This window comes from Lupinus angustifolius, chromosome LG12 (genome assembly GCF_001865875.1).
Source record: "Lupinus angustifolius cultivar Tanjil chromosome LG12, LupAngTanjil_v1.0, whole genome shotgun sequence".
Taxonomy (NCBI): Eukaryota; Viridiplantae; Streptophyta; class Magnoliopsida; order Fabales; family Fabaceae; genus Lupinus; species Lupinus angustifolius.
This window is the reverse complement of record NC_032020.1, coordinates 11,904,234-11,918,227: the sequence shown is the minus strand read 5'-3', so window position 1 is coordinate 11,918,227 and position 13,994 is coordinate 11,904,234. Positions and strand designations below refer to the sequence as shown.

The following is a 13,994-nucleotide window of genomic DNA, read 5'->3' as shown; positions in this document are numbered from 1 at the left end:
CTACCATGAAGTTCAGTCTCAGTCGTCCTTCTTAACCCAATAATTAATAGGCTAATAATTAAAATACATTACTTGAATCCCGTAAAAAAATGCAACAAGAAAAAGGGAACATGACCACCATATATATCAAATATAAAGACTCGTTTCAAATTAAAGGTAGATGTGGTTTTCAAATGAAATGAAGGTGAATGCAATTTTATTTACTCTCTTTTAATGAAACTGTCTTGGTAAAACTTTTTTCACAAATAAAAGTAAATTGGATTTTCTTATTCTAAGAATTGAAGATAAAGGCTGCTATTATACGAGGTTCACATCTAGTATATGGGGAGGGCAATCTTATGCTAATAGAAAATGATGCTGTTTCCAGTATTTGAGATAATGATCTCTAAATTATAAGACAAAAAACTCTTATAGTTGTGCCAAAGTTCACTCTCTAATTGAGTTGAGGATAAGAACCTAAAAGGGAATAAAATATTATAATTTTATTAGTAATAAGTTAAGTAATTGAAAAATAATACATTTAACCTTTCAATTTTGTTATCTTCTTAATTTTGATCGGTTATGTTAACAAAACTAATAAATATGTAGTTGGGAGGAGCTGTCAAAAATCTTAATTGTTGTTTAAACCTCAAATGTCAACCACAGTGAACTACGGAATTTCACTGAGTAATTTGTAAGCAACTAACACTTATTGCTATTGTTAGATGACTTAGATCCTTTAATTTTACATAAGAACACTTAGTGCAATCATCATCTAAGCAAAAGTGGATGAGGTCTGACTAATCACTAAAGTAAAACTAATAAAGTAATAAATATTTAATATTTTTTAACTGATGTAACATAATATAATTGATCTGAGACAGAGTTTGAGATAGCAGATTTTTGTCTAATAAAAGGATGCAACAAGTAAATGTCAGCATCTTTGAGATAAGATGAGAATCATTGGTTGCTAACACTTTTTCATCACATGCATAAAGTTATATGATGATAAAAATGCATGTTTATAATAGAATAGTGTTTTTGTGAACATTAATTGTTGTCCTTTGTTTTTTTATGTATTTTTTAGGGAAATGTGTGAAGAGAAATAAATAATAATAAATGAAAGATAAAGATGAATATGAATATGTAAAATATTAAAGTAAAAACTTGGGTGTAAAAATAATGAACCAGACTCTTCTCCATTACCGGAGAGATCAGTTAGAATTTTTAATGTATATTTAAGTGTAAAAATATAATTCAATATAAGTCAAAGGGATAAATATCTTTTATTTTTTAATTTTCATATGTATTTTTATCTTATTGTCCTCCATTATCATAAAGGACTCTGGTTCGAAATAATAGAGTTATTTTTAATATGTGTCAAACAATCATACAGGGTCAAAACTCAAATGGTGTTGATTAGTTAAAACTTAAAATAGGAACTTCATCACACCCCAAAAATTTCTCATATCTGGTAGCATCCATAATCAACTATTTCACCGTTTTCTTTTGGTTTCTTCATAAAAGGCAACTCATTCCTAACACTTCACTTTTTCAAGGAAAACCAACACTTTCACTTCGGAAATAGAAACACTGCAACAAACTGCATTATTTATATATATATACACCAATAAAGAAATATGTCAAATGCAAAACGTGATAAGAACTGGTTTGAAACTTTGAATTCTTACTGTAATACGAGGTTAATATGAAGGGCAAAATAGTCATAAAAAGGGTATATATATATTTATATAGTTGCTTATTGTCTAATTATTTCAGCTAACAAAATTCACAAAGGTTTCTTCTTCTGATTTTCCAAAGCCGCCAGTGATGGAATCTATTTCTGTCTTAAATCTCTTTGATTCCTTCTGGTTTGAGCTTAACATTTTGAATAAAACATCAACCTCAATCTCAACCTCATCAATATCAAAGTCAACAAGCTATGTAGAAAATCAAGATCATCAAATGAAAGAAGAATCATTATCAGAACCAAAGCTTGCAAGGATCCAAACCAATCATTCAAGGTCCAATAGTGACCAATCCTTAACAAGCTTCAAGCATGGTCATGATTCTCTTTCACCAACTTCTGTTCTTCTTCCCTCTCATCAAAAGCTTCAAACCATTCTCTCAGGAAAAGAAGTCACAGACTCAGAACCGGAAAACTCAGCATCAGAAAAAGTGTTGTCAGCTAAGAAAAATAAGAATATCACAAGAGGTAGTGAAAGGAAGAAGATAAGGGGAAGCAAGAGCTTATCAGATCTTGAAATTGAGGAATTAAAAGGGTTCATGGATCTTGGCTTTGTTTTCTCAGAAGAAGATAAAGATTCAAGCTTGGCTTCAATCATTCCTGGGCTGCAAAGGTTAGGGAAGAAAAATGAGGAAGTTGGAGATTCTAATGATGAGTCTTTGGTTCCAAGGCCTTATCTTTCTGAAGCATGGGATGTTTATGATACTAGGAAGAAAGAAAACCCTTTGAAGAATTGGAAAGTTCCAGCTATAAACAATGAAACTGATATGAAAGATACTCTTAGATGGTGGGCTCACACAGTTGCTTCCACTGTAAGATGATGATACAGCTCATAATCCATTTTGTTTTTTACTGTTTCACAAATATAATTATTTTGCCAACGTATGAATATTTTTTGTACTTTTAGGATAATATTCTAGGTGCCTTTTCCCTAAGTCATTTTCTATTTATATCTGTAAAATCTGTTTCTGGATTTCAGCATTCTATATAGTTGTAAATTGCAATGTTAGACCAAGAAAGGAAAGAATTTTCATTTAGCATTGTTTCAGATTTGTCAACTCAATCTATAGGTCCTAGTCTCCTAGACAATTTCTGTTGTGGTAGAGGCATGTCTGAACATTTCTTTTTGGTAAAGAATTTAGAGTACAATTTTTTAATATAGAACTCCAAAAATAAAGGTTTACAGAATTAGAAGATCAGCTAGTAAGTACAAGTTGACTGGCAGAACTATAATGGGTGGAATAGATTTGCCAATACTATAAATATCATAAGCATTAATGATCAATCTAATGTTTCTCTTTCTTTTGTTTGACCAGTGAATCCTGTGAGTAAACTATGACAGTTGTTTAGATTGACCTATTTGGTAAATAAAAATAGCCATTATATTGATTTAGATCAACTGAGAATTTATAATTGATTAACTCAGCCATTAGATTCATGGTCTTTAAGCCATTCAATTAAAGCACAAAAGCTGCTGTAGTATCTTAAACAACCGTACACACAAAAAAAGTAGTGATGAAACAATTATTAAAAAAATTAAATACTCCCAGGTATATGCCATAATACCTGGAGTATATCAGCATTAACATCTGACAGGGTCACGCCTGCATAAGATAGTAGAGAGCATGATTGTGCAGAAAATAAAATACTTCAGATAAAAAAATGTGATTCTATAACTATTACCCACATTAATTTCAATTTATGAGATGAGTTAAGATCTTCTCCAATAAAAAATGAATGAATAAAACAAAAAGGAAAAATATATGATGTGATATTTTTATAATTTAAATTTTATATGATATTTTTATCCTTAAATATAAAAGTAAAATCAATAATTTATTATTAGACATTATTTTCCTTGTCAAATTGTCAATGGCCTGCAAATATGAGAACTCGTGGGTTGTGAACTTAAATGTGGGATGCACGTGGAAAACGTTTAATAATCAACAAACAATGCAAGCGTGGCCTCCTGCAGTTTATGTTTTTATTTTCCTATAATAACCCTTTCTATGTTTTATGCTTCTACTTACTCATCATGTGGTTTTAAGACATTTTGACATGACAGGTTTATTTTCTCTTTAGATCATAAAGATTAAGTAATGACTGGATGACATATGCATATCACGTGAAAATCTTTGTAATTTAGATTCTTTATTCTCAAGTGTAAATTCTTAAAATATGATATTTTAGATACAAAATAATTACTTTTTGTTGAGAGCAAACACATAGTTTAATTTCTATGTTCACACGATCAACCTAATAGAAAAAACTGATCATATCAGTGGTCCACTCTAACCATGTTATACCTTTTCACTTAGGCGTCTTATTGATTATATATTATGTCTCAAAAATATAATTAATACCACCATCTACAATCAACATATAGTCAAGGATGATCATTTATTTAAAGGAGTGTGCTGTTAGAAACCAAAGTGTACTCAACTATAAATTTTTTAATGTAAGAATAATATTACCTTAGAAAGAAACTAAGTAATAGATCTTCATACAAAGGGCAAAGGGAAAGAACTAAAAGCGGCAGCAATTACACCCCAAAAAGTATATTATACTATTGTAAACTAATATAGTATACTTGACCATTCCTTTTGCTTCTTCTTTGCTACAATTGCAATTTACAGTTTTTAAATTTTGACCACATTTCAGGCACAAGCCTTTGCACCCAGCAACACACACTGAATTCATGGTAACCTCAAGATGCATGCACCCTGTCTGCTCTTATGTTCTTTGAAATGTCAATTGCTTTCTCTTCAGGAGGAAAATGTAGTTGATCATCCAAATAGATTAATGCATTATTGTCATAGTCATCATCCTCACCACTGTTTTTGAAACTTTTAAATATCCCAGCCCCATAAAAAAACACCCAAATCAATAGCCTCTATTAAGTATGCTTCATATATTTCAAAATTCATGGGTTGAAATTGACTTTAAATTTCAAAAAACAGTTTGAACAATAATAGAAAATTTGTCATTTCAAAAAATAGTTTGAACAATAATAGAAAATTTGTCATTTTAAAAAATTTAGTCCAGTAAGTTATGAACCTACATGACTATGGACTATTAAGCTTTGAATTCATTATTCTTTTTACTTACACTAGTTGTTCTTTATTTAATTTTCCTTTTTACATGCCACTAAAGGTTGCACGGGTTCATGGGCACTATACCCATTGTAAATCATTATAAAGTTAATGTAAGCTTTATATTCAAATATAAATACATTAATGAAGGTTTATTGACAAAAAACAGTGTAGTAGTTTAAAAAAGTCTATAAGTTTTATGTCGAACTATAGCTTACTGTCTAACCGATTCAACCAAACCAACCTAAAAATAAATTGTTTCTACTTAATATTCGATTCAGTGTTCACAACCTTGTGTTGTACCATATGATTTCACCGACTATTTTTTTTGCCATGCTATTCACACTAAAATTTCCCTATTTGCACTCTTATATAACCAATGATGATTTAATATATTTTTTAGAATTGTGATTAGTTTTGTTAATGAGAAATGTAGACATACTAATTGAACAATCTATAGCCCAAACCTACCTTTTAATGCATAAAAATGTCTGTAAAGGCCTATGACCTTTGTGAATTTTGAGTACCAAATTTATCTATTTCATATGCTTCTAAGAGGAAAAAACATAAAAGTGGATGTGAATTTTGTCATGTTAGAGTTGAATCAAATGCCTAATGGAGAAGAGTTAGCTTTTAGAATACACTAGAACACCACAAAAACAACCACATGCAACTATACTCGTGCTTTGAAACATCAGCATACAGTATTGAACTCCTCATTTCTTCAGCAGCTTCACCTTTAGTAGTATATATCTATGGCCATTTTCAATATGATTCCCTTGGTTAACATTGTCACAAATTATATAACCATCAAAGATTGATGAAATCATTAAATTGCCTCTAACATGGGAAAAAATTGCAGTCCTCAGCCACTGATTCTGCACAATTGTGAATATTTTCTTTATCCATATTTTAGCTGCAGCTTATCTCAATAAGAGAATTGTGATTGGCAAATATTTATTCACCAACTCATGAAAATGAGGGTAAATTGACATGGGAAAACTTACCCTCTATTGAAATTTTTTCAATGATTTACCAAAAACCTCTGCAAGAACATGTACCATCCCTGAAAAGGTGAAAACGGTTTGAATCTCTCAAGACGATTTCCCTTCTCGTCGTCTTCGACATGAACTTCCCCATTTCATGACAGTCTCCACACACTCTTAGATTCTTGGTGACCCTTATAGTCCTACCTGGTGGCAAATTTAGTATACCAAAAGCCATGGCTAACTTCTCACTATGCCCACACACAAGCACTTCCTTCTCCTTCTCATCTGCATTAAACAATGCATACCTCATCTTAGGAGAGTAACCTTCACTCTTCATTTTCATTTGCAGTTTTTTCAGCAACGACTCTATCGTTCTGGCTTGTGGATGCGATTTGTCTCCAGCAAAGATATTAAATTTTCCTTGGACCTCTATCCAACTACAGCCTGCATTCTTTTTAAATCCCCGTTTACCAATCTTTTCTTGAAACTTCTTCACATTTTCCCACTTTTCTGCGTCTGCATAGACGTTCGCTAGAAGAACATAATATCTTGTGTTCTCTGGATCTAGCTCAAAAATATGCTCTGCCACTTTTTCTGCTAGCACAACATCGTGATGGATCCTGCATCCAGAAAGCAAGGCACCCCAAATAGTGACATCTGGTTTAATTGGCATGGTCTCGACGAACTTGTATGCCTTGGATAGATTACCAGATAAGGCAAGGAGATCCACCATGCAGGCATAATGTTCTAATTTGGGCTCATTGCTGCATTTACTTCTCATGTAATTAAAGAATACCCACCCCTCTTTCTGTAATCCAGAATCACGGCAAGCACAAAGTATGGAAGTGAGGGAAGTCTCATCAGGCTCAATACCAGCTCTCCTCATCTTTTGAAAAGCGGAAATTGCTTCATTTCCAAAACCATGCATGGCATATCCAGCTATCATAATAGTCCAATGGATCAGATTCTTTTTAGGAATCATATCGAAGAGTAGCTTGGCAATAACTAGCAATCCACACTTCACATACATATCGACCAGTGCACCCAATACATTCAGATTTGAAAAGTACCCCTTTCTTAATATGTGCCCATGTATCTCTCTGCCTTTGTCTAGAGCTGATAAACCAGAACAAGCTGGAAGGACACAAGCCATTGTAATCTCATCAGGCTTTGATTGTTTTTGCATGTCAACAAAAAGATATAGAGCTTCATTAGGAAATGAGTTTTTTGAATAGCCTCCAATCATGGTATTCCATGAGACGATATCCTTAACTGGAATTTGAGAGAAAATTATATGAGCTTCTTCCATGCTTCCACATTTCGCATACATATTCATGAGAGCATTACAGACAGGCAAGCTTGACCCCATCTTGTTCTTTGTAATGTAATCATGTACATCCCTGCCTTTATCCAAGGAGTTACTACAAGCACAAGCATGAACAATGCTTGTGACAGTATAAATATCTGGCTTAAGACCTTTGCTTTGCATTTCATCAAATAACCCGATAGCGTCATCATATCGACCTTCCCGTACATACGCAGCTATAATAGAAGTCCATGAAACAATCGTTTTATCACCCATCTTCACAAATACATCAGTTGCACCATTTAAATGATCACATTTTGCATACATGTCAAGTAAGGTGTTGTTGAACACGACATCCCCACTGTAACATCTTTTCACTCCAAGAGCATGAAGAGCTTTACCAAATGAAAGATTCCCAACATTTGCACAAGCCACAAGAACGCTAACCAAGGTATCCGAGTCCAGATCAGCCCCCAAAATCAACATCTGAATGAAAAACTCCAGCCCTTTTCTGGAAAAGCCATTCGTCACACAACCACTTATCATAGAATTCCATGAGACAACATCTTGATCACTCAATTCATCAAACAGCTTATATGCACTCTCAACACCACCAAATTTGAAATAAGCTGCAATGAGAGAGTTAACAACAGCATTATAAGAACCAAAACCAAGTTTATAAACATACCCATGAACCCTTTTACACTCCATTTCCTCCCCCAATGCAGCAAAACACTTCGACACACAAGTAAATGTAAAAGCATTCCCTGCAACTCCCAACTCCTGCATTTTCTTAAAAATACACAAACTTTCCTTATAATTACCAATCCTCGCATATTCAGTCATAACAAGATTCCATAGAAAAACCTTATCATTGAGAATCTTATCAAATATCCTTCTCCCTTCAATTAAATCACCACAATTTACATACATGAAAACCAGTTTTGCCCCCAAAGCCCCTTCAATCTTCATACCATTGGAAATAGCAATTGAATGAACCCTTCTCCCATCTTCCAAAGATTTAAGCTCAGCACATAGCTGCAACACAGAACAGTAAGTATTCAAGTCAAGTTTTGATTTTTGTGACTTTATAAGCAACTCCATGGATTTTTTGAGATGACCCATTTCGCAGAACTTGCAAATTGTTGCATTTTCATCGCTATATATTGTTGTATTGTGAGTGGTATGGGACAAAGAGACAGAGGCAGCGACATTGGTGGTACGAGAGGAAAGGTTGGAGTTGGTTGAAGATTGTCCGAAGAAGATGAAACAGTTTGGAGAATTGAGATAGATTGGGTTGTTTCCGTGGCTATGATGATAAGCTGTAATGGTGCTCAAGTTTGTTATGCTTTTCGACATAGTTTCCTTTCCTCACTATCTCTTTCACTAGATGGAGGCCACTATATAGTATATACACTTCAATTTTATTTTTGTAAGGATGTTTTAATTTTGGAAAAATTAGTTTAAATCATGATGTTTACCTAAATGTCTTCACTTACTTGCAATAATAGTTTTTGAAATTTATTCTACATTAATTCTATGAACATCTCATAGTTTTTATACTATTGGATTTTGCTAAACTTGATAACTATTAGAGTAAGTTTTTTAAACTTACTCTGTGAATAAATAGATCCCCACTCAATTTCTTTTGTTTAAAAAACACTATATTGCACATATACCCCTTAAATTGTAGTGGAATTATATAAATTATTCATGTGTAGCAAAAAAAAAATATAATTAATATAATTGAGTTAACCAAAATATGATATAATGCGGATACAAGTCCAAATATTATAAAAGTTAATGAATATTCATTATTTTTTTGTTCGTTATAAAGTGTATCAATAACTATGGAGATATTTAAATCATTTTTATATTATATTATAGCGAACCAAAAAATAATAAAGATATATTGACTCTTATATTATATAGATTTGTCACCACAATATATATTTATTTGAAAGATTATACTTATTATATGGATAGTCAACATAATACATGTATATAAATTAGAGATAATTTATGTAGGGTACAAAAACAAAGATGATTTATATAATTTTAATAAAATCTTTACTGGCACCTTATTTTTTTTAAAACTATATCCATACTTGAGATTTAGCTAAATTACATCTAATAAAAAAGGTGTACATGTGATGTCTCATACTTAGTGTTACTTCATAAGTCATGACCTTGTGATTAATTAAAAATATATATTTAAGTTAAAATTTAATTTTTAAATAATATTCTGACCAATCATAAGGTCATGATACATAGAATGACACTAAATATGCGTCCAACATATGTGCGTCAACATATGTGTAACCTGTAAAAAGCTACACCCACCTCACCTTTCTTGAGGGGAAGTTGATGTAATAGTGTTTTTTTAGTGGAGGCGAGTATAACTTTGTAGTTGAAGTGGGCATAATTTCTCTTTTAATTTTGATTTCCTACAAATTTGTTCTTTGGAATTTTATTTTATATTTTGGATTGGAATAATTTATGCATTGTATAAGAATATTTTAAAGTGTTAGCAGGGAGTGAAAAAGAAAAGAGAGAATGCCTTCATAAACCACAATAACATGAAGCTTAATAAATCCATCCATAAAATAAAGTGGAAAGTTGAACAATAGAAATAAGTGTTTGAATTGAAAAAATATAGTATTACACTTCACGAGGAACATGTATGCAACATGGTGATAATTCAGTCACATTAACACAGGGATATGAGGAAGCCAAACCCAACAACCAACTTCGGCCACCATCAAGACCCATCATTCTCTATCTGGGACCCTCCTTCCAGGTGAAGGGTTTAGTTCCTTCCCCCTTGACAGAAGCAATGTGACCAATTCAGGCCAACCACGATAGACTTCGACTTTTACTATGAACATTGAAGGGAAAGCTATGTGCCAGGGGAAACATATCCACCAGAAGCAAAAGATATAGTAAGGTATATGCTGATTGAAGTGATGGATCATCAGCAGCTATCCAGGTCCACAGAATATTATGGTAATTTTAGACAAAAAGATAGTACCCCTTTGTTAACTTATCAACTATATTGCGCAATGCACTGAGTTTAACATCATGTTCCTGACAGATGAGCAAGTTGCAGCCCCATTTGCTGCTTCACGTGGTCAGGTATCAACTTATTAATAAGCTCTGGCGATGCTCCAGATAACTGTGAACAAGAAATAAGCATGTAAAAGACCCTGGACAAGGAACTGAATTAAAATTTCAGATGATGGGGTATAATTGTAATGAAGACATGAAGTTGTCAATAAATTTTGTTAAGCTGGGATGTTGATCTTGAATATGGATCATAAAATTGTATCGTACTGCATGTAGACATTTTAGCTTTCATTGCATTGCTAAGAGACACACAACGCTTACTTGTTTAAAGTTGAATAGAGGTGGAAATGGACGACCATTCGGCAGGCGAGCATTGGGTTGACGGAGTTCATCGAAGAATGGATGCGCATATGCTTCTAGCTGCATTACCAAAGTAGAATTCGTCAAACTACTATTTAACATGTATCCATTAACTCAGGTTCAGAAGAAATATAGATGGTATACATTGAAAAGACTGAATAAGTTCAGGCAAATAATCATAATTGCTGCAATCCCACTCACCGCGGTACATCGAAGACTTGGGGAGTACTGCAGAAGCCGGGAAGCGAGATCAATTGCTTCTGGAGGCATCCTTTTGTGGAATATCTATGCTCAGAATTTTAAATTTTTAGAATGTGCAGGACTCTTTTCTATCTACTAAACTATGATAATCTGGAAAACCACAAGGAAGAAGAGAGCTAAAAATGCAAACCTTGTGCCATGGGTGTGCTTTAACCTGTGGAAACCTGAAGTCATTGTAGTTCGGATTCATACATCGAACTTCCTCTCTAGTCGGCGTGCCAAGAACCTACAAAACAGAATTTTATATAGCTAACTTCTCATGACAAGAATGGCATTAAATTAGAAACCTAATGTGGTAGCAAAAATTGCACCTTGATAATCTCTACTAGTTGGTCCACTGCATTTTCGCCAGGAAACAATGGCTACAAAAGTTCCATTTGTATCAGATGACATGTAGGTAGTAGATAATTATTAATCAAAAGATCACTAGCATTAACTTGTAGCAAACATATGCAATGACAACAAAAGAAAATCAGTGACATAAACCTGGCCCAAAAGCAGTTCAGCAAGGATGCAGCCAGCTGACCAGACATCAATTGAGGTAGTATACTCAGTGGCACCAAATATAAGCTCGGGGGCCCGATAGAAGCGTGAACATATATATGATATATTAGCTTCACCTTTGACCTGAATACACAAAAATACAGGGTAAATAAGAAATACACAGTTGGGCAAACATAGGAGAATATGGCTAAATGCAGAGACTAGTTGCATAATAACATCTTTCCCAAATCACAAGTTACATCCATTAATGATCTATAACTTTAATAATATTATTGGCAAAATATGAATTGTCAAACAATATTCACTATCCTCCAAAAGAACGACATAAAGCAAAATAAAACAGTAATCCACAAAAGAGAACTTTATTCATCATATCAGAAATCATGCAGATGAACTTTACAGTCTATGTCTGTTAACTACAAATGCATGAAATGAACAGTTTATGGCAATTGGTAATATGTGGTTGATATTCTAAGATAACTACAAGAGAACCTAACCTGATTAATTAAAGATAACGATGCACACAAAAAGGATATATATATATATATATATATATATAGTTGATTAAATAGGATGAGGCCAACATACCAGAACTTTTGCGCTTCCAAAATCACATATCTTAACCTGATGTGTAAGGGGGTCAACCTGTAGAATACACAGAATGATATCAGATGTGGAGCCAGGAAGAATTCCTACTAATATTGTCCATTCTGCAAGTGTATGTAAGCAAACCAGTATATTTTGAGGCTTCAAATCTCTATGGCAAACTCCAGGGACAGTATGGATATAAGCAAGCCCCCTGAAAATCTATAAACGCACCACAGACTTGCATTAGAAAGTGAAAATAAAAAACTGAGAATTTTTTCAATCACTAGAAAGTATGAGGTGTACCTGATACATATAAAGTTTTACGTAGATAAGTGGCATTCTTTGATTGGCATTAGTATAGAACTTCAAGACTCGATACATAGACTCTGGAACATATTCCATCACCAGATTAAGAAAAAGCTCATCAGTACTTGTAGTGGAAAAGAAGCAATGTTTCAGAGAGATCACATTTGGATGGTCCATCATGCGCATTAACTGTAGTTCACGATTCTTGTATCTTCTGTCCTGTAGAACCTTCTTAATAGCCACAGCCTCCCCGGTTTCCAAGCACTTTGCCTAAGAGGAAAACTTATCAGCACATTGCAAAATATATGGATATGGCAACAACTATTAATCTAGTATTGTCGTACCTGGAAAACAACTCCAAATGAACCAGTCCCTACGACCCGCTCTGCCATGTAACTTATAGTCTACAACAATCATCATAAGAAAGACATTAATGTTTCAATCCAAGATTCAGCATGGGCCAGACATGAAATCATCCAAGTCCCATAATATATAAACATTCTTGAAGCATATTTAGCAACTCAGGACAAAGATCTTAATAACTGTAAAACTATAAGAAAATGGATTTAAGTTTTAACAAAGACAATACCTGTTTCGGCTCCCCATTTTTTCCTCCAATTGTAGTGGATATGATGTGACCAGTGAGGGAATCATCCCCATTGACAACAAAAGCAGGCATCTCCTGTCACAATTATCAACAAGGTATATTTCATAGCAAAATACTACTAAGCTCACAGGACCAGAAACCACAACCATGTAAAGTAAGAACTAAGGGTACTGATTTTTTAAAATATATAAAACAAAGACTAATGGGTTACAGAGAAATCCAGAAGGATCTGGTCAATAACTTCCAAAAGATTGCAACAAATCTCTACAATTACACAAAAAAACAATTCATAATCTCTGCCAATAAATAAACCTCGTAGAAATGAAAATACTGATCAACACAATTGAGCTAAAGGGACCAATCTGATTCTTGTCTTTTAACCTCAAAGAACAAAATCTTCAGCTAAGGAACAAAATTTCCCCCATATCAAACCCTAAAAGTTCCCTTTGGCGCTTGGGAAAGGGAACCCGAATTCTACATCTACATAAAACCTAGACTTACCCTCTATAAGCAAAATTATAATCTTTAGACTCTCCCTTGTGTAAATTTTGTTTCTTTCTTTACAGGGTAACTCAACTTTCTCAGCAAACAAACAATAAGGATTTGAATAAGGTTCAAAAGGAGAGAAAAAGTGAAGTACCTTATGATCAGCCATGGGGAGAAGATGAATGTAAAATTATTATTGAGTGTGATAAGGGGAAGAAGATGGTATTGATGTAAAGGTCAAGGAAATGGTGTGGAGAAGGAGACAATATATAAGATTGGAAGACAAGTCCATGTGATTCCACCTCTCCTTTTTCTTACTATAACTTTTCAGTTTTGCCTCTTTCTCTCTCTCCTTTGCATATTTTAGGAACACTTTCTTTTCCTGTTTCACTTCAAGTCAAATCAGTCAAAATATATACCTAGAAAATAATAGTGTAATGGCTTAAGACCTAATAGATAGATTCATACCCAAAAAAATATATTTATTGGAAAAGAAAATTAATAGAGAGATAACACATATTTTCCTTTGTTTTTAATGGTAGTAATGTCATTTCATTATAATTATAAGGGTAAATATGTTATTGGAGATTGTATTTTTCTTTTCTTTTTGATGCACTTGTCTTTTCATTAATGAAGAGATCCTAACTCTGAAATAATGAGAATAGTTAAACTAAAAAAATCAGTCAAAAAATTTCTCATTTAT

General features: G+C 33.2%; 2 protein-coding genes and 1 pseudogene across 2 annotated transcripts; 1 reads left to right on the top strand and 2 right to left on the bottom strand.

Annotated features, from left to right (window-relative positions):
* Positions 1,725-2,768, top strand: LOC109362787. The gene has a single exon (XM_019608808.1). The coding sequence runs from the start codon at positions 1,810-1,812 to the stop codon at positions 2,545-2,547; it is 738 nt and encodes a 245-aa protein (XP_019464353.1). The 5' UTR covers positions 1,725-1,809; the 3' UTR covers positions 2,548-2,768.
* Positions 5,355-8,514, bottom strand: LOC109362785 (pentatricopeptide repeat-containing protein DOT4, chloroplastic-like). Its single transcript, XM_019608807.1, has one exon. The coding sequence runs from the start codon at positions 8,470-8,472 to the stop codon at positions 5,851-5,853; it is 2,622 nt and encodes an 873-aa protein (XP_019464352.1). The 5' UTR covers positions 8,473-8,514; the 3' UTR covers positions 5,355-5,850.
* LOC109362786 lies at positions 9,681-13,668 on the bottom strand (annotated as a pseudogene).

Coding starts and splice junctions, on each gene's coding strand:
- LOC109362785 (XM_019608807.1), bottom strand. CDS start 8,472: ATGTCGAAAAGCATAACAAACTTGAGCACCATTACAGCTTATCATCAT.
- LOC109362787 (XM_019608808.1), top strand. CDS start 1,810: ATGGAATCTATTTCTGTCTTAAATCTCTTTGATTCCTTCTGGTTTGAG.